Below are 21,682 nucleotides of genomic sequence, written 5' to 3'. Positions count from 1 at the left end.
GTAGCCTGGGATTTTAAAAAATCCCTGCATGGACCTATTCATTTTTTTAAATCATTTTTTTGGGTTTTTATATTTATTGTTGTTGTTGCTGTTTAGTAGCTCAGTCATGTCTGACTCTTTGCAACCCCATGGACTATAACCCACCAGCTTCCCTGTCCACGGAATTCTCCAGGCAAGAATACTGGAGTGGATTGCCATGCCCTCCTCCAAGGAGGAGGAGTTCTAGTTTTAGAGTTTATAGAGTTATAGAGGAGGGATTTATAGTTATAGAACCTTGGTTTTTTCACTGAGCACATGATCTTCCAGAAAAAAAAAAATTCCCAGCGTCTTTTGCAAATAACTCTGACTATAACACTATGTTCTACTCAGGGAATGTTAATGTAAGATATCGGTTTAAGAGAGAATCAGCATGCACTCTTTTTTCCCTTTTCTTCAATGCCTCTTCGTCCGTCCTGCTGCCTAAAATGCAAGTGTGATGGCTGGAACCCTAGCTGCAATTTTGGATAATGAGGAAAAGGGCTATGTCCTAGAAAATGAGGGGTGAGCTAGAAGGGGTTTAGCTTACTGAGGGACTCATGGAGCAGAACCATCATGCTAACCCTTGACATTTTACTTCTGGCCTTGTATTAGAAAGAAATTTCTCTCTTACTTAAGTCATAGTTATTTTAGAACACACTCAAAGTCAAATATAATTCTACCCTAAACATCACAAGAACTATTTAGTTCCTGGAACTTTGGAGCTACAACAAATTGCTGCAAAGAATCAAAACAGTATAAAGAATCAAAACAACAGAAAGTGCCTGCAATGATAATCAAAGGTCTTTATTTTCTATATTTAATTTCTTACAATCATTTTGGAAAAATAGTTGTTTCTCCAAATGTACTTTCACTGAAGAAAGCTGATATGACCTAAGCATTATCTGAGAGACAATGGAAAAAATATTTATCACTGAAAAACAAGTGTTCTATTCAGTTTACACGTTACACATACTTAACACAAGCATAAAGGAAAAGTTCAGTGTCAGAAATAGAGGCCATTCTCCTTAACTGAAGCATTCAATCAGAAGAGTATTTGGCAATTAGACATTCAAATTTGAAAGATTTAAAAATCTCATTCAAAATGAATGCTGCCTAAGAACATGGAAACACACAACATTTTCTGAAAATCTTTTTTTAAAATAATTTTTTTATCTTTGCTTTTGGCATTCTCTTAAATACTCTGAAGTTTATTTAACACAGCATTCTATCTGCTCAACATTCAAATTTAGATGTGCTAATTATCAGCTCCACTCTTCTGCATAGTTAAGTATGTCCTATAAATAAACACATCAATTTTGCTCGATTACTATCCTTCCAAAAAGCCTCATATAATTGGAATTAACCTAGTATTTACTTATCATTAAATATATTTTTATTAGAAAGGATACACAGCACATGAAATCACAGAATTCTCATGAGTTAAAGACAAATTTCAGAACTCACAAATAATATTTACAATGTAAACATCACAGTTATTACATCAGAGTAAAATAAATCACAACATTCACAACACAATGTATTTTATTTGGTTTTGATATTGAAGTAGTTTTCTTGAATTACTTATGTAGAACTCAAAATAAAATTACTTCACTTATTGTTTTCCTTCAAGAATTCTGAAAAAGAAAGAATTGGTGTTTTAAGCATAAAATCATTTTTATTTACAGCCTCTGACTTTCATTTACTGATCCACTCATTTAATAAATATTTATCTTTGCACTTGATCAGCAGCTTTTGAGAGGGGATCACATTTTGGAATATCAAGAGGAACTCTTCCAGAAGAACTTATTGTTGGGAAGGGAGCCGGAATGTGAAGGGGTTCTTTAACTAGTCATAAATAATTACTTATTTGTAATTTTCACAATTGGCTGACCAGCAAAACTTCCTGTTAAAAGAATTTGTCCAATGTCACCCATTCAAAATAGCAAAAAATGGAGGATGGAATCTCTTAAAGGGACAGAGTAATGAATCCTCTGTTATATTTCAGTGCCTATTGTATTTCTTAATTTAATGGAAAAGTCTTATTTGATAAACTTCTTTGAGAATCTGTATGTTACTCTCTTTTTTGAGCATTCGAGGAGTTTGTTTCTCTGAAATGTCTGTGCATGATGAGGAAAGGGCACCTGCAACACCCTTGACCACATATCTCTCTTACAGGGATTTTTCATGCTACAGTAGCAGAGTTGAACAGATGTTACAGAAACTGTAGAATACACAAAACCAAAAGTTTGTCCTCAAAGTCCTTTAGAGAAAAATTGTGACAACTTGATATAGTGATGCTACGAAATTTCTTCAAAGACTTGCCAAGCATTATAAAAATATTTTATGAGCTACTGTAAACATTAATGTCACTCAGGAAAGAAATATGCCTTGTGTCCATGTTCACACAAAAACAATTTTGATGACAACCTTGTCAACTTAGCAAAGGAAAAAAAAATCTATTTGTGTTTTCTCTACTCCAAAAAGGTTTTACAGTGGATATTACTAGAGTCGTAGTATCTGCACTCACTTTATAGATAAAATAAGCTAAATTTGACTTTTACTCCATGAAGTTTATTATGTTTCAAGAACTACAATATCTGCTGTTCACCTGAAGCTATCACAACTTTGTTAATTGGCTATACCCCAATGTAAAATAAAAAGTTTAAAAAAAAAGAAATATAATGAGACCCAGGGTGTCTTGTTATTTTCACAGTAACAAGCCACACTTTAATTTGGTAGTATTTCCTTATACTTAAATGAGATGCTAACAGTCAATTGTGAGACTGGACTTTAATAACAGCAACATGGCTTTACTATCAAAGAGAAAGCCAGTTTTTCTCAGTAGTATGATTCAGTCTCTTTTTTCAATATTTCTTCAAAATGACAGGAATGAGTCTGAGCAAGTAGGAGGTACTGAACTGTTTACTCATTGTGAACTGTCTCTTTCACGCTATCAGAACACTGTATGAATGGTTTCAAGCTCTACTAAGCTGTGATCCACTTAGGTAGAAGCGTCCTTCTTAGATAAGGTCTCACTGGGAGAACATTATGATGTTTTTTACCAAGTGAGTCCTACCTACTTAAATACTGAGATGATTCCTACTAGCATATAAGAACACACAGATATACTCACCACTGGGAAGTTGTCAGCAGCTTTGCTCCAAAGAGCTTTCTCATCATTTTTCTAACTCTTCAAGAAAGTCAGGAGACTCTCCTTCACTGCTGCAGACCAGAAAGAGAGAATTGTGCTTGTGAAGGCTCTTGGATGAGAAAGCTTCTAAAGAAAAGGTGAGGAATGGCCTAGACTGTACAAGGTACTCAGTTAAGTGCTCTGGGGGCTAAACACTTCTGTTTCAGGTGAGTCATTACCTTTGACTGGCTCTTCAGTCTTAAATTGTCTAAAAGCTTTCCTAAAGAATTATAATCTGGTGGGCAAAGAGATCCATCTTGCTTGATCTCACCCAAACAGAATTGTCTTGCATACTCCCCATCTAAATAAAAATAACTGGAATAAAAGAGAGAAAAGATCGTATTTCCTATAAATTGTGTTCCAATATTTACATACCATGGAAAGACAGGTTTTACTGAATCCGAGAAGACAAAATAATTCATGGTTTAATTTGGTAAAATACAGATAATTGAATTTTCAGGTAAAAAGGGAATTCCATGTGGTAACAAATTGCCAGTTAACTGTCCTTCACATGTTTTAAAAAGCAGCACTTTTGATAAAACCTTTTCTTAGACCCAGACTAGATGTCTCTACAGTCATCATTTTTAACCCTGGAGGCACATTAGCATCAACTGGGGAACTCAAAAAATACCAGTGTCCACAGCCACATGCCTAGGGACACTAATTTCCTGGCAATTGGTTTTGGGTTAGGGTCAGACATCAGTATTTTTTATATTCTCCAGGGTAATCTAATGTTAGCTAAGGTTGAGAATTACTGCTTCAAAGGTAGAGAGGGAGATATGTCTCCATATGCAACTACTATTTGGAAAGTCCGTTATAATTTCCCATGTTAGCAAGTTCTCATTTCTTTACCTTCGCTTTCCATTTAGAATTGAGTTCAGGTATTTCTTCACAGCCATTTGTTTTCGAAGGCGTGTGTAGTTGTCAGTGAAGACAGCATCTGAGTGGCGTTTGATTGGTCCCTGGTCTTCTGAGATGCTATTGCTAAGAAACATGAGGATAAGGAAGTCAAACAATAATTTCTTGGAGTCAGATAAAAAGGAATTCCAACACCCAGCTCATTTTCTATCACCAAAAAACTGAAAGAAAAAAGCCTCTAAGCCTAAGGATGGGGGAGCATGGAATAATCCAATGTACTTTGACCTTCACTAGGGTGCCTTTAGACGTTCTGTCCTAACTGAGCAAATAATTTATAAAAAAAAATGAGGGACTAATTGAAATTGTGTTCTTCCATTGGAAGAAAGAGTTCTTTAAAAGTAAACACTTCTTAAAGACACGAATGAATTCTTCTTCATGAAGAGATGCCAATTTAAGTCATGCCATATAAAATTCAGTTATTAACCATTTAAAGACAAAATCTTCCAATGCTTAGCTTGAGCAGGAAGTAAAATACAAACGCTATAGCTGGTCTTACAATTTGCTTCAGTTTAGAATACGTCTTATTTTGTTTTTACTGTGTCTAGTTCAGTTTGTTTGCCAATTTATAAATGATTATTATTTAAGAAAAATAAGTGTGTCTGGAGCCTATGAATATGATATTACTAGGAAACCTTATTTTCTTAATCTATGGGTCTAGTATATTTTATTGAAGCATATAAATTATTTTATAATGAAATTAAACATTATTGAGTTATCAGTTTTGAATAAAATAAATAAGTTGCTTACAGTGAAGATATAATTGTCTAATTTAATAACCATAACATGCTTTTTAATAGTAATAAATTCTCTTTACCTAACTCGTTTTCCAATAAGGGACTCAAGGTACTTTTTGGCAGAAAGTTGACCCAAGAGTCTACTATAGTCACTGGTAAAAACTCCATCAGCATGTCTGACATTTCTGAAACAAGGAAAAAATGATAGTCATTATTTTGTAAATAGTTTGCTAAAAGATTATTTTGGCTCATTAAATAAAAAGGAAACATCAACTTATTTGATAGCTTCTCATTCACACTTAAGTCCAAAAGGAAGTTTCTAAACAACTGAATAAATAATATATTCTAGTGACTTATTTCCAGCCCCAAATTTTGAAAAATTGAAGAAGTTAGCTTTTTAAGGAACATATCTCAATATTAGTGCTTCCTGATAGAATCTGTAAAACTAATTCTTTTCTAAAAAATATTGGTGGGAAGATATATTTATTTTCTATTTATTCATGGTGATTTATTTCTTCTACTCTGAATAAAGATATATGCAAGGGGAAATTATTTTGATTTTAGCAAACCTTATTATCCCTTTTGCTATTTCTTCTGCCAAAAGGTTGTAAACAAAATCTCTTAAGATAGACTCTAAAAATCTATAAACCAAATTTTCCATCCAAATGAATTATACTTCATGCTTTGCCTTCTGGATAGAGTTACTCTGTCTATACTGGAATGTTGCTCTGGACAATATTCTATGAAATGAATAGCTTTTATTATTAGACACCCTTTCTTTGCATAGAAGTGAAACTCTAGCCTTAGAACTTTTTCCATCATGGAATCTCAAATGTTGTAGTTTTACTACTGTTGACATAATTTCTGATGTTAAAAATGTATGCAACAGAATATAGGTGGATGACTTGCTTAGCTTGGCCTGTTACAATCTCTACAAGTACAAATCATGCAAGCATTAAGAGTTTCAATAAATCAGGCTGCATGAAGCCACGACATATGGAAACTCATAGTGCAATGCTATGAGAATAGCTTCATGGTGACACAAAAATAAAATGTTTAGATTTCAAGAAAGTATTTGCTAAAATAAAACTCAGTAAAAATGAACTCACCTGGATACATCATAATAAGGTGTGTCATTTTCAGCCAGCGCATCTTGTAAAATGTCAGTGTCTGCTTTTAATGAAACTTGATCAGGTTCATTTGCTCCTTCAAATGGTATTCTGTCCCCCATCCTGGTAGGAAAGGGTACAGTAAAGTAAAATACAATCTTTTCTCAGAAGCTGGTGCTTACAGTTTTATAGTCATTTGAGATAAGATACTCAAAATCTTAGGAAATATCACCCACTCATAATATGTGGATGGCAAAATTGAATTAATGACTTCTATAGTTTATGAAAGTGTAAATAGTAAAATTCTTATTTATTCTATAAAACAGATGCCATACAACTTTTACAAGCTGTATATAACAGAAGTTAGAGCTACTTAGTTCAGAATTTCAGAACATTAAGCAAAGTATACTTCCTTGGCAATAAGTAGCTTCACTTTGCAAAGTACACAGGTGGAAAGATCTTACACAAAATAGAAACTTTGGAAATTTCTTTATATTCAATATGAAAATTGCAAGCAATTCACATATTTCTTGATGGCCAATATCATGTGTCTCAACATTTCTCAAGATCTGAGTATTAACTATTTTTCTTTCTCTGAGTCCATAAATTTTATTTCAAAGATTCACTTTGGTGTGGTGCATTTCTATATATTGACCAAGTCCAAAGACTCTCTCTGTCTCTGAATAGTCATTCAAACTCAGTGAATTTTGTTTTCAATGTTATGTAATAGCACAATTTTAATGAAGGCTATCCAATGCTTTACTGGAAGGCCGAGAATAGTCCTGCCTATGCATGGACTATGTGGGTCCGTGCACATTTTGAACACCAGCACACTGTTAAAATCATGCGTGTGCATGTTTTCACTGTTACCCTATTAAGACTGTGTTGGCTGCTGGGCACTTGTGTATCTTTGGGTGAGGCAGTTCTTGGTAGTCAGGAGCAAGCAGCCCTCTTTAAGAATGAAGTTTTAGCAATTAATGTAAGCTTCAGCATTCTTGAGATTATTCATCTCTTAACTATTCCGACAGACTAGTTCTATTTAATTATCAAAGCAACATACAATCTGACTTTAAGCAAATTTCACAGAAAACCACTAACAGCTAAGAGATTATTCATTCTATTGAGCATATGCCTACCTTGAACAAAGAATTGGAAATGAGAAAATAAGCAAAGACATGTAAACTGGAAAGAAAAATAAAGCTAATGTAGTTTCCTTTTACTGTTTCCTTCTTTAGCATAAATTTATTTCAAATAAAGCTTTAGAGGTGAGTTGTATTATATGAATTTGAAATATGAAATGCAATGTAGAGAGCAGTAAAACGAAGAATTTGTGGTAAAAACTAAGTACCTTAAAATTCACTCATTGGGGAAGGGTAACTCAGTAGATTAATTATCTCACAATTTTTAACATTGACAAATTGATTCTGCCTAGATAGTCTGTCCAACATGATTTTATACATATTCCACTAATCAACTGTTCATGATTATTTGCTGATTGATCTTGAAAAATGAACTCAAATGAAGTGGGCAGCTAGACACATATTTTTCTATCAGAAACTGAACTGAACTGAGGTGACAATGAGAACAGCTAATTACTCAACTGAAACTGGTTTGAATGAAAGGAAATCCAAGTCCTCTTTCTGCCTTGCTTGGAAATGTGATCCCTCTTACCTATAAAACTAGTCATCAACACTGTCTTTCTGGCCCTGAGAGTGAATTCCAAAACTCAGAACAATCATGTTGCCCTGAAGTTGAAAAAACTTGCTTAACAAGTCAACCAACAGATTTTAATAAAAATACATAGTTTACAAAATTGAGCTGTCTGAAATAACATATCAGAAATTCCCATTTACATGGAGGAAGAATGTTCAACTGTCTGAATTGAAAGAAAGCCTACCTCAGAGCCGAAGGTGCTCCAAAAAGAGGCCACGCCAAGGTCTGGGAGAAGAGCACGCTGAACAGCGTCAGGAACACAAGAAGCTGGGGCTTACTTCTTGTTTCCATTGCAGGACCTGGAAGGGGAGACAATCACAGCTGTAAGTTTTTCCAACCACAGCTGTGCCTGAAAGCTAACTCTGTGTGTCTAGCAGTAATTCCTGAGGACTCATGAAGAGTTTAGAAAAAGCAATTTATATCTTACAGGAAGTGTTTAACTGCAGTATGATTACTTTTTAAATTAAGAAGGTTTTTGGGTGTGTGAACAGTGCTTAGATAAAGATTAGGATCCCTTCAACTTCTGCCTCTCTCTCACTAGGCACAAGATTGAATGCAATACTTTTATAGTACTGGAAACAACCATAATGGCAATTTTCTTATAACAGAGTTGTAACATCCATGTTTAATATATTTTCTAACTATGAAGCAGCTTCAAGAAACTGACATTTCTTCTTCTACTCTAAGTTTTTAGTGCCTGAGTAATGGAAAAGTGGAGTGTCACCTATTTAATAATTTGTGTATATAGGTACATGTATACCAATACATAGATACAGATCAGTAAAATTATTTTGTGTATACATTTTTCCTCTTTTAATTATAAATTTTACTGGGAGCTTAATCTCCTTAAGGAGTTTGGGTCTGAACAAACTAATTCAATTAATAGTGTAAATTAATACCAAAAAATCACTGAGGTTCATATTACCACCAAAATAATTTCTGCCATAGGAGGAAAAATATAACAAATGCAAAGCTTGTATATTTTTACATCTAATTGACTTACACATTTCATTTGTAAATAGGGTGCAGATAGAAACTTCAGAGTTTGATGCCTGTTTCTTGTGCTGTTTGTAAGACTCACAGCATTTAAACTCAGAAGAAAATAAATGTTTTGTAAGTTCACATAATTAACAAATGAAATGGAAAGAACAGCACTAAGTAACAAGTTGAAACTTTCAATACATATGTACCCACTGAACTTTCAGTTAAAAATTTATAAACAAGCCAAAAAAAAAACCCTACTTGAAGGCATTATTTTAAAGTTGGCATTGAGTAAAAAAACAGAGTAAAGCATTTCCAACTAAAGAATTCAGAAAACCCATTCATATGTGAGAAGTTGAGGCATTTCTATACTTAACCAGATGACTTGAGAAACTTGCATTTTTATTGTTGTAAAGAAGGAACACTGTAAAGTTATTTTTCAAGAGAAATAAAAACTCAATATATCCCGAGAAAAGTTCCAGAGTAAGGGGGAGAAAAAAAGAAGAAAAGTAAAGTTTTCACTTACTTTGCCGAATAGTGTTCTTTGAGAGCTTTCTGTTGAGATTATGAGAGCTGTCTCAGGTGTTGAAGTCCTGGGAGTCGACAGTCTTCACGAGTTCTCTTGCCCTTACAGCTGAACCAGAACTTGGTGCTGGCTGAGGTTGGCTACTATTGCCAGCAACTGCTTCTCACTCTACCCTGACCAGCATTTCAAGCCCATCATTTTATAGGGCTTATGCGTTGGGCTGAGCAATCACACAGCTCTCGGAAAGACGTCACAGTAGTACTCTCATGGGATGAATAGGACTTGAAATTCTTATTAAATTGTCATTATGCTTGATTTATATAAATTTAGAGTGAGTAACTTCAAGATGTAAGATATAAAGAGGAAATTTACTTTTCTTTAAACAGAAAAGGGTACTGAGCTTCATGTGAAATATTTTAATCTCTAATTAGTAGTAATGAAATAAAAGACTGATTAGTATTATGCCCAGGGCCACTGGGAATGCCTTTAGAAAATAAGAATTTTATGTGTAGGAACAGATGCAGAAAGCAACAAATACTTAGGCTCATGGGCTTACCAATGTATAATTCTCCTTTATTACAAGTCATCAATTGCCCTAAAGCCTTTTTATTTTTATACTATTCATATAGACTCTGACTTAATCTTTTCTGAGATCTATCTTAATTGTAAAAGCACCAGAAATAGATTTCCATATTCTTTCTATTATTACATTTTCCTTATATTGAGACTAATCCCTGGATAAATTTTCAAAAAGCCTCTAAGACAGTGTGATATGGACACTATTGCATAGAATAGTAGCAGTACTGCTGTTTCATATTGGTAGAAAATGTCATCATTCCTAATGTATTTTCACATACATGATCTCAAATGATCCAAAAAAACTTAATAAATTATCATATTAGATAGCTTCAAAGGGTCATTTTTTTCTTTCTTTTTAAAAGTCATGCTCATCAATTTTTTAAGTTCTTGCCCCATGTGGAATTTTATGTATCCCTGGACATATACCAACATCCATAGAGTTTATAACATTTCCAACTCGTCACTTGACAGGTGATTTCAAAGAACTGGTTGGAAAGCCTTTATGGAGTACTTTGACAGATACTTAATTTCTATTTGTGGGTTTCTAATTCAAAGTAGCCTAGCATACATTCAATCAGAGTTTAACGTAAAAAATACAGAAGCCTGAACAACTTCATGGACAACAAAGTAAAATGCTATCCTTCCTTTTACTTAAAAAAATGGCCGGGATATGTATTTTTACATTTTTCTTTGTAAGTTCCTGAGGGAAGGGGTAACAGCTCTTAAGCCCCCTTTCCTTCTACTTTATGATTTCAGTATCTATTTGCTTCATTCAAATCCAGTAAAAGAATATCCTGCTATGCTTCATCATATTTTCTAACCCAGTTACAAGAAAAATTAAATGAATTAAATTTCAAAATGTCTGGAAATTTGTTTCCCAGTTGACAGCTCTGACTTAAGCCAGAGTTCCTGTGGCTTAATTCCAGGAAATCTTTTTTTACCTGATGGTTACAAGCTAGAGGTTGACATTATTCTCATATGGAATTTTTTTATCTTTAGCTTTTCGTCACCTAATTCCCAGGGAAGCAATTTTATTTAAGAACAGCAACAGCAAAATATGTTTATTGAGAGTCACAGGAAATCCAATGCTGAAGGTAAGCAGAAAAAAACTAAAAGTAAGACATAAAAGTTTGTTTATTACTTGGTCTAAGCGAGCACTTAGCATTCACAGAGTACCCACAGTGGTTTTCCAATGGTGAAGACAGTCTCTCCAATTATAACAATAAATTATAATAATAAAACACAAAATAAAATTAATTCAACCTTAATACCTCTGAATAAAAGTAAACTAAATCAAAGAATTGCATTTTCTCCTATGAATTCAAACTAATAGAAAGCAGAACTGAATTTCAAAATGGGATCATAGCACCATCTGCAGGTTCATAAGTCTTAAATCACAGATTAGATTTTTTTTAAATGTGTGGTGTTTTTTTTTTTCTCTCTCTTTTCTTGAAGGAAATAGATGTAAACCAGAGGTCTTTTATCCAGCTAAATTATGGAATTTTCCAGAAAAATAACCATGTGAAAAAATACTGTAGCTGAGTTTATCCTGAACACTTTGTTACTATAAAATTCAGTAAACACAAAACTATAAATACGAATTTACTGTTTAAATCTGCTTTCCCCCCTACTTTGGCATATCTTTCCACAATGTTCCCACATCTCTAGCAGAACTTATTTCCTACCTAAGACTTTTCATGAAAATGATATTATGAAAAGAACAACAGGCACACACAGACTCATTTCAGTGCCTGAAAGTACATTTTTAAAAGGCTGAAAAATATTCAAAGAAGAAAAATGCTTTGTTACATTTGAAAATTATATGAAACAAAATTTCAGTGCTCATCAATGAAGTTTTATTGGAACACGGAAATGCTTGTCAAATATGTATTATCTGAGGCTGCTTTTGTGATACAGTGGCCAAGCTGCATAGTTGTGACAGAGACCGTATAGCCTGCAAGACCTAAAATGTTTACTATTTGACCCTTCACAACCAAGCTTTGTGGACATCTGGCCTAGAGCCTCCTGTTAAGGAAGATATTTAAGAAGTTGTGTTAAACTTAGCATTCTTAAATCCTTTACATTTCAGTAATTTTACTGGGAAATATATGCATGTGTATATATGTGTGTGTATATACATATATATATATACTTTTAATATACATTATGGATAATATGGCTTCCCTGGTGGCTCAGATGGTAAAGAATCTGCCTGTAATGCAGGAGACCTGGGTTTGATCCCTGGATTGGAAAGATCCCCCGAGAAGGGAATAGTTACCCACTCCAGGATTCTGGCCTGGAGAATTCCATGGACAGAGGAGCCTGGCAGGCTACGGTCCATGGGTTGCAAAGAGTCACACACAACTGAGTGACTTTCACTTTCACTTTCTTGGATAATATGTTTGTATGTAAATGCATATGTGTTATATGCATAATGTATGCATATATCGAACGCCTCCCTCTACTGAATACTCTCCAGTTGCCCCTTTGCATCTGTTCTCTGCTCTACTATGCTCTGTGGTCCTCTGGCTTCTGGTTGGACTTAGCCAAAGGGAGGCACTAGTAGAAAACTAAGGGACTGAAGATTAGAGAAAGAAATGTTCTGAATATTTATTCTCCATAAGCCATGGTTTGGAAGAGACTACATTCCTCTCTCAAGACCCAGAATCTGCACAGTGGCCCCTCTCCTGCAGCCCTACAGGTGCCAAAAGCTCAGGGGCTGAGGCTATTCCATGGGTCCTTTGCCACCTCATTAGTTCTCAACGTATTTACTAAATTCTCCTCAATCCTTATTAAACTCTAATATCTTCATGAAACTCTGTTCATCTAACCTTTGGAGAGAGCCATGTGTGTCCTGCTCAGACCGTATCTCAACGTCACGCTTCAAAGAGTAACTGGAGACACTGAAATTTAGGATTCAATAGCTGCAGGAAATAAGATCTGTCACTGTTTCCACTTTTTCAGTGACATATTTTATTTCCTTGGACTCCAAAATCACTGTAGATGGTGAGTGCAGCCCCAAAGCTAAAAGATGCTTGCTCCTTGGAAAAAAAGCTATGACAAATCTAGACAGCATATTAAAAAGCAGAGACTTTTACTTGGTCAACAAAGGTCTGTATAGTCAAAGCTGTGGTTTTTCCAGTAGTCATGTACAGATGTGAGAGTTGGACTATAAAGAAGACTGAGTGTCAAAGAATAGAGACTTTCAAACTGTGGTGCTAGAGAAGACTCTTGAGAGTCCCTGGATAGCAAGGAGATCAAACCAGTCAATCCGAAAAGAAATCAATCCTGACTATTCATCGGAAAGACTGATGCTGAAGCTGAAGCTCCAATACTTTGGCCACATGATGGAAAAGCTAACTCATTGGAAAAGACCCTGATGCTGGGTAAGATGGAGGGTCAGAGGATAAGTGGGCAACAGAGGATGAGATGGTTGGATGGGATCACTGACTCAATGGACATGAGTTTAAGCAAACTCCAGGAGATAGTGAAAGACACGGAAGCCTGGTGTGCTGCAGTCCATGGGGTCACAAAGAGTTGGATTATAACTGAGCAACTGAACAACAACAACAACAAAACTTTAGAAAGCTTTCTTGTTTTTAAAGTTCTAATATATTAAATTTAAGTTGAGAGAATCCTTGGAATAATCATTGTGGAAGCTCATAGAAAGGTCACTCTAGCCCTGAGCATGTCTGCCGGACTGGTGAACAATTAGTTTTTGAAGGTTGTGAAACAGAGATAAACAAGAAGCCCTTTCAGACCCTTGCTGTTACTCAGGTCCCTCCAGGAAAAGAGGCTGGATCTATTGTGACACATATCAGGAAGAAAGGTCATTGTACTGCCAGAAGCCAAACACCAAACCCTGGTGGGGTCTCTGTGGTGAGCAGTGCAGTGGTCCTGGGAAGGACATCTGAGGCCATCACAGCCTCCACCTCCCAGGGCTCCTGGCGCCTGGTCCTCAGGAAATAGACTCTCACTGTCTAGGAAGCAGGAGATGTGGCTATTTGATAAACTTTATTTTTTAGTTAATCATCATTCTAATATCCTGTATCTGTAGTCATTTCTCTGTACTTCCCAGGCTGAGAGACTGATGTTCTAATTTCTGACTCATAAAACCATAATTTTTAGGTAAAAAGAATGTAAGATAGTGCTGTATCTTATCTGCCAGTTTGTTGTGAGAGATTGTCGGGCTTCGATATCCAAAAGAGGCCTCAGTTTCTATTTCATTTAGGGACACAGAGTTGAAAAGCCAAACTCTGTTTCCTATCTTAGCTCTCAAGGGGAGCAAAGATCAGTGGAAAATAGAGACACTGAGTACATAATTATAAGGTTTATGAAAGGCAGAGCAGGTATTTCTGAGAGCATGATATCAAAGCAGAGATTTATTGAGGGCATGTGCTTTGGCTTAAAAACTAATGGAGAAAAAGAGGGACAAATATTCCATGTATAAAAATAAAACAATAATACATTTTAGAAGAGCTGGAGGTATGACATACATGAGAAATTGGTATGGAACTTCATCTTATGGAAAAGGAGCACCAGTAGGTAGGGGATGATATGAGCTTCTATTTGCTTTGTCTGCTATAACAGATAACTTACTGGGTATAGAAAGACCAGAATGTCAGTCTGCTGAAACTAGTGTTCTAGTTCCAGAGGATACTAAAGCAGATTTCCTGTCCAAAAGAAGAAAGGAAAAAAACAGAGTCCTTGGGATCCAATAAGGAGAGAAACTGCTCTAATCATTTATAAAAATAAGAGTTAGAAATTGGATGCTCTCATCAATTGTAGCTTCTTCTAAGAGATAGTAGGTTTCAAATGTATAAGGACTTCTGTCTTTACAAAGATTCCCCCAAAGTCAATTCATCCAGAAATTGTAATTTAGAGTATAAAAATGGCCAGGGTCTCTCAAAAATCTCCCTCTCAACATTGTTATGTGACATAATAGACATGAGTTTGCGCAAACACCAGGAGATAGCGAAAGACAGAGAAACCTGTCATGCTGCAGTCCATGGGGTCGAAAAGAGTTGGACACGACTTACTAACTGAACAACAAACAACTTTTGTTAATCCAAGTGGCATCAGTCAAATAGCTGGCTTAAGTTACTAAACTAATATGGGTATGGAGAAACTAAATGCTTTATAAAGCCAAATTGAGAAAAATACATCTTCAGATCAGATCAGTCCCTCAGTCATGTCCAACTCTTTGCACCCCCATGAATTGCAGCACGCCAGGCCTCCCTGTCCATCACCAACTCCTGGAGTTCACTCAGACTCATGTCCATCGAGTCAGTGATGCCATCCAGCCATCTCATCCTCTGTTGTCCCTTTCTCCTCTTGCCCCCAATCCCTCCCAGCATCAGTCTTTTCCAATGAGTCAACTCTTTGCATGAGGTGGCCAAAGTACTGGAGTTTCAGCTTCAGCATCATTCCTTCCAAAGAAATCCCAGGACTGATCTCCTTCAGAATGGACTGGTTGGATCTCCTTGCAGTCTAAGGGACTCTCAAGAGTCTTCTCCAACACCACAGTTCAAAAGCATCAATTCTTCGGCGCTCAGCCTTCTTCACAGTTCAACTCTCATATCCATACAAGACCACAGGAAAAACCATAGCCTTGACTAGACAAACATTTGTTGGCAGAGTAATATCTCTGCTTTTGAATATGCTATCTAGGTTGGTCATAACTTTCCTTCCAAGGAGGAAGTGTCTTTTAATTTCATGGCTGCAGTCACCATCTGCAGTGATTTTGGAGCCCAGAAAAATAAAGTCTGACACTGTTTCCACTGTTTCCCCATCTATTTCCCATGAAGTGATGGGACTGGATGCCATGATCTTCGTTTTCTGAATGTTGAGTTTTAAGCCAATTTTTTCACTCTCCACTTTCACTTTCATCAAGAGGCTTTTTAGTTCCTCTTCACTTTCTGCCATAAGGGTGGTGTCATCTGCATATCTGAGGTGATTGATATTTCTCCCTGCAATCTTGATTCCAGCTTGTGTTTCTTCCAGTCCAGCGTTTCCCATGATGTACTCTGCATATAAGTTAAATAAACAGGGTGATAATATACAGCCTTGATGTAGTCCTTTTCCTATTTAGAACCAGTCTGTTGGTTGGTTTCCTATTTGGAACCATGTCCAGTTCTAACTGTTGCTTCCTGACCTGCATACAAAGTTCTCAAGAGGCAGATCAGGTGGTCTGGTATTCCCATCTCTTTCAGAATTTCCCACAGTTTTTTGTGATCCACACAGTTAAAAGCTTTGGCATAGTCCATAAAGCAGAAATAGATGTTTTTCTGGAACTCTTTTGCTTTTCCCATGATCCAGCGGATGTTGGCAATGTGATTTCTGGTTCCTCTGCCTTTTCTAAAACCAGCTTGAACATCTGGAAGTTCACGGTTCACATTTTGCTGAAGCCTGGCTTGGAGAATTTTGAGCATTACTTTACTAGCGTTTGAGATGAGTGCAATTGTGCAGTAGTTTGAGCATTCTTTGGCATTGCCTTTCTTTGGGATTGGAATGAAAACTGACCTTTTCCAGTCCTGTGGCCACTGGTGAGTTTTCCAAATTTGCTGGCATATTGAGTGCAGCACTTTCGCAGCATCATCTTTCAGGATTTGGAATAGCTCAACTGGAATTCCATCACCTCCACTAGCTTTGTTCATAGTGATGCTTTCTAAGGCCCACTTGACTTCACATTCCAGGATGTCTGGCTCTATCTTAGCTTTGCCTAAATAGCTTTAATATTGCATATTTCCCTCATTCTTAGAAACCAATTTGGAGGACCTAGAAAATGTCAGTAGTTTGTAAAATAGTAATTAAATAAACAGCAAGATAAATAATTGGAATAAATTAAACAAGACAGTCACTAAATGTGGAGAATCTTAAACTAGAGAAATATCAAGTGTATCACAAAAACTATACAATATTAGATAGTCTAAAGGTAGTGCCTCTGAGTTGGAGGATAATTGCCTGCTTGCTTGTCTCCTTTTCTGGGGTAAGAGAGGTGAAAGTGAAGATGGTGGGTGGCTTATTAGAAAAGAAAGATATAGGAAATAGAAAATCTTTAAAAAACAATTTTTTTTAACCCTCCTGACAGCCTTAACCTATAAAGAGCTTTTCAAAATTAACCTTGCATCCCTAAAACTTTTCTTCTAAAAAAGGTGTTTATGGCTAATGGAAAAATATATCTGTAAATCAAATATGACTAAATATGCTTTCATTTTTATATAAAGTACTAGCTTTTCAAAGATGAAGAATATTTGTCGTTTTGTTCTTCCTTCCCAATAAGACACCTCACTCTGAAAATGATTTCCTCTGAGAGAAGCCCACTTGTTTAAAATGACTAAACTTCAGCTTCTTTTGAAGCAGAGTAGTTTACTTAAATGTCTCACACATTAGTGCAAAATGCTAAACACTTCATAAAATGGTAACTGAATTTGCCTCTTTCTTTCTCTCTTTTGTTTGTTTTTGGTTGCTCTGGGTCTTCATTATGGTGTGGGAGACTTTCTAGCTGTGGCATGCTATGGGACATGTAGAATCTTAGTTCCCTGACCAGGGATCAAACCAACATCCCCTGCATTGGAAGGCGGTGGATTCTCAGTCACTGGACCACCAGGGAAGTCCCTGCTTATTAGTTTCTTTTTGTTTTGTTTTGTTTTTTAAACATATACTGTGTAGTGGGCTTCCCTGGCATCTCAGACAGTAAAGAATCTGCCTGCAATGCAGGAGACCTGGGTTTGATCCCTGGGTTGGGAAGATTCCCCTGGAGGAGGGCATGGCAACCTATGCCAGTATTCTTGCCTGGAGAATCCCCATGGACAGAGGAGCCTGGCAGGCAACAGTCCATGAGGTCACAGAGTTGGACATGACTGAGCAATTAAGCACAACACAGCACATACAGTCTAATAGGAGACATTGTATTAAGTACAGTATCATTTGATCCAAACAATACTATGAGCTAAGTGTTATTTTCTCCATCTTCAGCAGGGAAAAGAAAATGCCATCTAGAGGAATTAATTAATTGGCACAATATTGTCCTACTAATGAGTGGAGGACCTAGTATTTAAAAGATAGGAAGTCCATTAGTGACTAATGAAATCCTCAAAAACTCTAATGAAAACCCTGGAATTTGTCAAGGAATTTTCAAATATTTATGAAATAAAAATCACAAGATTAAGGAAAGAATGAAAAATATTTATAATCCCATTACACAATGACTATTTCCATTTCTTTCACGTTTTTATACATATATGTTTTTAGTTGTTGAATGTATAACAGTTGTTAAGTATATGTCTATATCTTAGTATTTTGCTATCCTTTCTTGATGCTTAGTCAGATGTTTTCATGATTTTACAAATTTTTATAACTTCATAATATTTTTATAATATTGCACTTTGTGGATATGGTGGCACTAGTGGTAAAGAATCCACCTGCCAATGCAGGAGATGCAAGAGATGCAGGTTTGATCCCTGAGTTGGGAAGATCCCCTGGAGGAGGAAATGGCAGCCACCTCCAGTATTCTTGTCTGGAAAATTCCATGGACGGGGCTATAGTCCATGGGGTCTCAGAGTCAGACACAACTAAGCAACTGGGCGTACACAGACATCCCCCTTAATACAGCATCTCTGGGAGGTGGGAGAGGTGGGTTCTTCCCAATATTTTCTTATATTCTCTTATAAAGAAAGACATGCTGGATATCTTCATGAACGTATATAGCTCTTTTGCTTTCCTTAAATAGCTTCACTGGGATAAAACCCTGGAGTAGAATTGCTGTGTCAACTCTGGTGTAAACAGTCATACAGCTGGCTGGAGAAATTTGAAAGGATGAAGAATAAAACATTTAAGTGGATGCTCTTAATTACATACAAATGCAACAATACTTAAACAGTAGCTGACTAACAGGAGATGTCCAGCTATTCTGCTAGCAGCTCTCAACTTCTCTCAGCTGTGCAACCTTAAATAGAATGATCACCATACAAATGCTCTTGAAGAACATGCTTGTGTGCTCAGTCGTGTCCAACTCTTCGTGACCCCATGGACTGTGGCTTGCCAGGCCCCTCTGTCCATGGAATTTTCCACACAAGAATACTGGAGTGGGTTGCTATTTGCTGCTCCAGGGGATTTTCCCTATTATCTTGTTCTTTAATAATTGAATAGCATTTTGAGTGCAATAGATATGTTGCTCCTCATCTAGACACACACAGTGGAAAGGCATATTCTTTTAAAGTATTTGTCTCTTGTATCACGTCTCTCGTGTCTCCTGTATTGACAGGAGGGTTATTTTACCACTAGTGCCACCTGAGAAGTCCCATATATTTTGTATATTTTATGTATTAAGAAAAATATATTAGAATATGAAAGTGAAAGTGAAGTCATTTCCGACTCTTTGCAACCCCATGGACTGTAGCCTACCAGGCTCTTCTGTCCATAGGATTTTCCAGGCAATAGTATTGGAATGGATTGCCATTTCCTTCTCCAGGGGATCTTCCCAACCCAGGGATCGAACCCAGGTCTCCCACATTATAGACAGATGCTTTACCGTCTGAGCCACCAGGGAAGTCCATATTAGAATATACACACATATTTATATACTTTCATACTATGCTTATATAATATATAAATTATATAAACATAATATATATTATTTATATTAAATATATATGAATTATATTTTATATTAAGAAAAATATTAAGACTATATTTATATAGCTTTAATATATATACAGTCTTAAGGTCTTGGCTAGATTACAAATATAAAAATTTATTATGCATCTTTTGTGTGTGAGTACAGCTTAAGATTTAATATATATTTTATATATAAATATACATAAATGAAAATATGTATTGACTATATATCTTTTATCAGGGTTCCCTGGTGGCTCAGAGAGTAAAAAGTCTGTCTGCAATGTGGGAGACCCAGATTCTGTCCCTGGGTTGGGAAGATCCCCTGGAGAAGGAAATGGCAACCCACTCCAGTATTCTTGCCTGGAAAATCCCATGGATGGAGGAGCCTAGCAGTCTATAGTTCATGGGGTCGAAAAGAGTCAGACATGACTGAGCGACTTCACTATCACTATATATCTTTACAACTACTTAATATATAAAATATGTATGAAAATTTAAGTTGTATCCACACACAAAATACACAATAAATATTTATACTTATGATTGAAACAAGATCTTAGGAAACTTCTGGCCTGACTGGCTATTGCTAGAAACAAAACTTTTAATTTCTTTAAAGCTAACAATACCGTTCGGCAAGGTATCTCATTCATTTGCAGAAGAATACATTTTGCAAGCAATTTCCGTTAGTATATTGTTCCAGGAAACTGCATCACTCAAAGCCAGACTGTCTATGGGTGATTTATTCAACATTTCTTTTGTAATGTTCAAGATAAGCTCCTGATTACACTGGCTTTGAAAATATTCATGTTATGCTTATCAACACACTGACTGAACTTTTTTTCATTTCATTTGGAGTATACGCAAAATTATTTTCTATAAAAATCTTTATCTTTCTTGAAAATACACTTGGCCTTACCTCTGAGCATATATGAAGCGGATTTCTCTTCCAATCAGTTCTAAATCAGCGCCTCAGATTTTATAAGGGGTCCAGTCAGTGGTGCTAGTGGCAAAGAATTCACTTGCCAATACAGGAGACATAAGAGGCATGAGTTCGATCCCTGGGTCAGGAAGATTCCCCTGAAGGAAAGACTGGCAATCCACTCCAGTATTCTTGCCTGGAGAATCCCATGTGCAGAGAACCCTGGCAGACTACAGTCTATATGGTTGCAAAGAGTCGGACATGACTGAAGCAACTTAGCATGCACGCACAAGTCTGCTCTATTGAACTGACTCATGGGACATATGTTTTCTTTTTTTAGGGGACATGCTGAATTTTTTTCATTCTGAGAAGTAGAGAGCACAATCTCCAAACCCATTATCATATATATTTTTGAAAAGCTTATTAATAAAAAGGTATCCATGGACTTCTTTGGTGGTCGAGTGGCTAAGAGTCTGCCTTCTAATGCAGGAAACATGGGTTTAATCCCTGGTCAGAGAACTAAGATCCCATATACTTCTGGGCAACTAAGCCCACACATCACAGCTACTGAGCCTGCATGCCTCAAGTTAGATTCAACCTATTCAAAAATAAGAAAATAAATAAATTTTTTTTTAAAGAAAAAGATATCCATAATGGATTTGCAGTTTCTTTACTTCTGTAAATCAGTGCTTCTCAGTCTTTCCTGGAGCAAAGATCCTTCTGATAAAAGTTACAAATCCTGTCCTCAGAAAAATGCATTAATGCCCACTCACACCTGCTTATGTACACAACTTACAGGATCCCTACAACTTTTCTTTTAATGTTTATTGATCAACTCCCTTTGGGCTTTTGAAACTGTTTAAAAAGATTTGTTCCAGATACTCCAACATCTCTCAAGATCTCTAAAGTGAAGTGAGTGAAGTCGCTCAGTCGTGTCCGACCCTCAGCGACGCCATGGACTGCAGCCTTCCAGGCTCCTCCATCCATGGGATTTTCCAGGCAAGAGTACTGGAGTGGGGTGCCATTGCCTTCCAAGATCTCTAAGATGCCATTTATCTGGATGATACTATGGCATTTCCCCTATGGTTTTATTTTAAGTGATTATTTTTTGTTATAAGGACAATTGCCTAAATTAAGATACATTCTCATAAAACTCTGCAGTAGCTATCCTAAGCATATTGCTTAAGGCTTTGTTCATTTCATCACATAGATCCTGTTTAGGATAAACTTCAAATCAGAAATTACTGTGCCTCTTCTTTGTGAATAATTTGCCTTTATTTTATGAGCACTCTGAATGATATGACTACTTATGTTTCTGTTTTTAAATGTTCATCTATAAAGCTAAAAACCAAATCCATGGCCCTTTGCTGGTAAGTG

The 21,682-nt window shown here is 36.2% G+C and overlaps 1 protein-coding gene across 1 annotated transcript; it reads right to left on the bottom strand.

The window, feature by feature from the left end:
- Positions 1-924: 924 nt before the first annotated feature.
- Positions 925-9,273, bottom strand: VIP (vasoactive intestinal peptide). Its single transcript, XM_005891543.3, has 7 exons — positions 9,190-9,273; positions 7,867-7,981; positions 5,970-6,092; positions 4,941-5,045; positions 4,061-4,192; positions 3,152-3,240; positions 925-1,652 (listed from the first exon to the last, which is right to left on the bottom strand). Exons 2-6 carry the CDS (start codon positions 7,971-7,973, stop codon positions 3,195-3,197), a joined length of 513 nt encoding a protein of 170 aa, XP_005891605.2. The 5' UTR covers positions 7,974-7,981; positions 9,190-9,273; the 3' UTR covers positions 925-1,652; positions 3,152-3,194.
- Positions 9,274-21,682: the final 12,409 nt, after the last annotated feature.

This window comes from Bos mutus, chromosome 9, assembly GCF_027580195.1.
Source record: "Bos mutus isolate GX-2022 chromosome 9, NWIPB_WYAK_1.1, whole genome shotgun sequence".
Taxonomy (NCBI): Eukaryota; Metazoa; Chordata; class Mammalia; order Artiodactyla; family Bovidae; genus Bos; species Bos mutus.
The sequence above is the reverse complement of the archived record's forward strand: the minus strand, read 5'-3'. Positions and strand labels throughout refer to the sequence as shown.

Bases quoted from the DNA above. Each gene is read 5' to 3' on its own strand.
- VIP (XM_005891543.3), bottom strand. From the start codon at position 7,973: ATGGAAACAAGAAGTAAGCCCCAGCTTCTTGTGTTCCTGACGCTGTTC. The intron at 6,093-7,866 runs GTAGGCTTTCTT...CTTTCCTACCAG, and splicing joins GGAGCACCTTCGGCTCTGAG to GATGGGGGACAGAATACCAT. The intron at 3,241-4,060 runs GTAAAGAAATGA...TCTGGTCTGCAG, and splicing joins ATTCTAAATGGAAAGCGAAG to CAGTGAAGGAGAGTCTCCTG.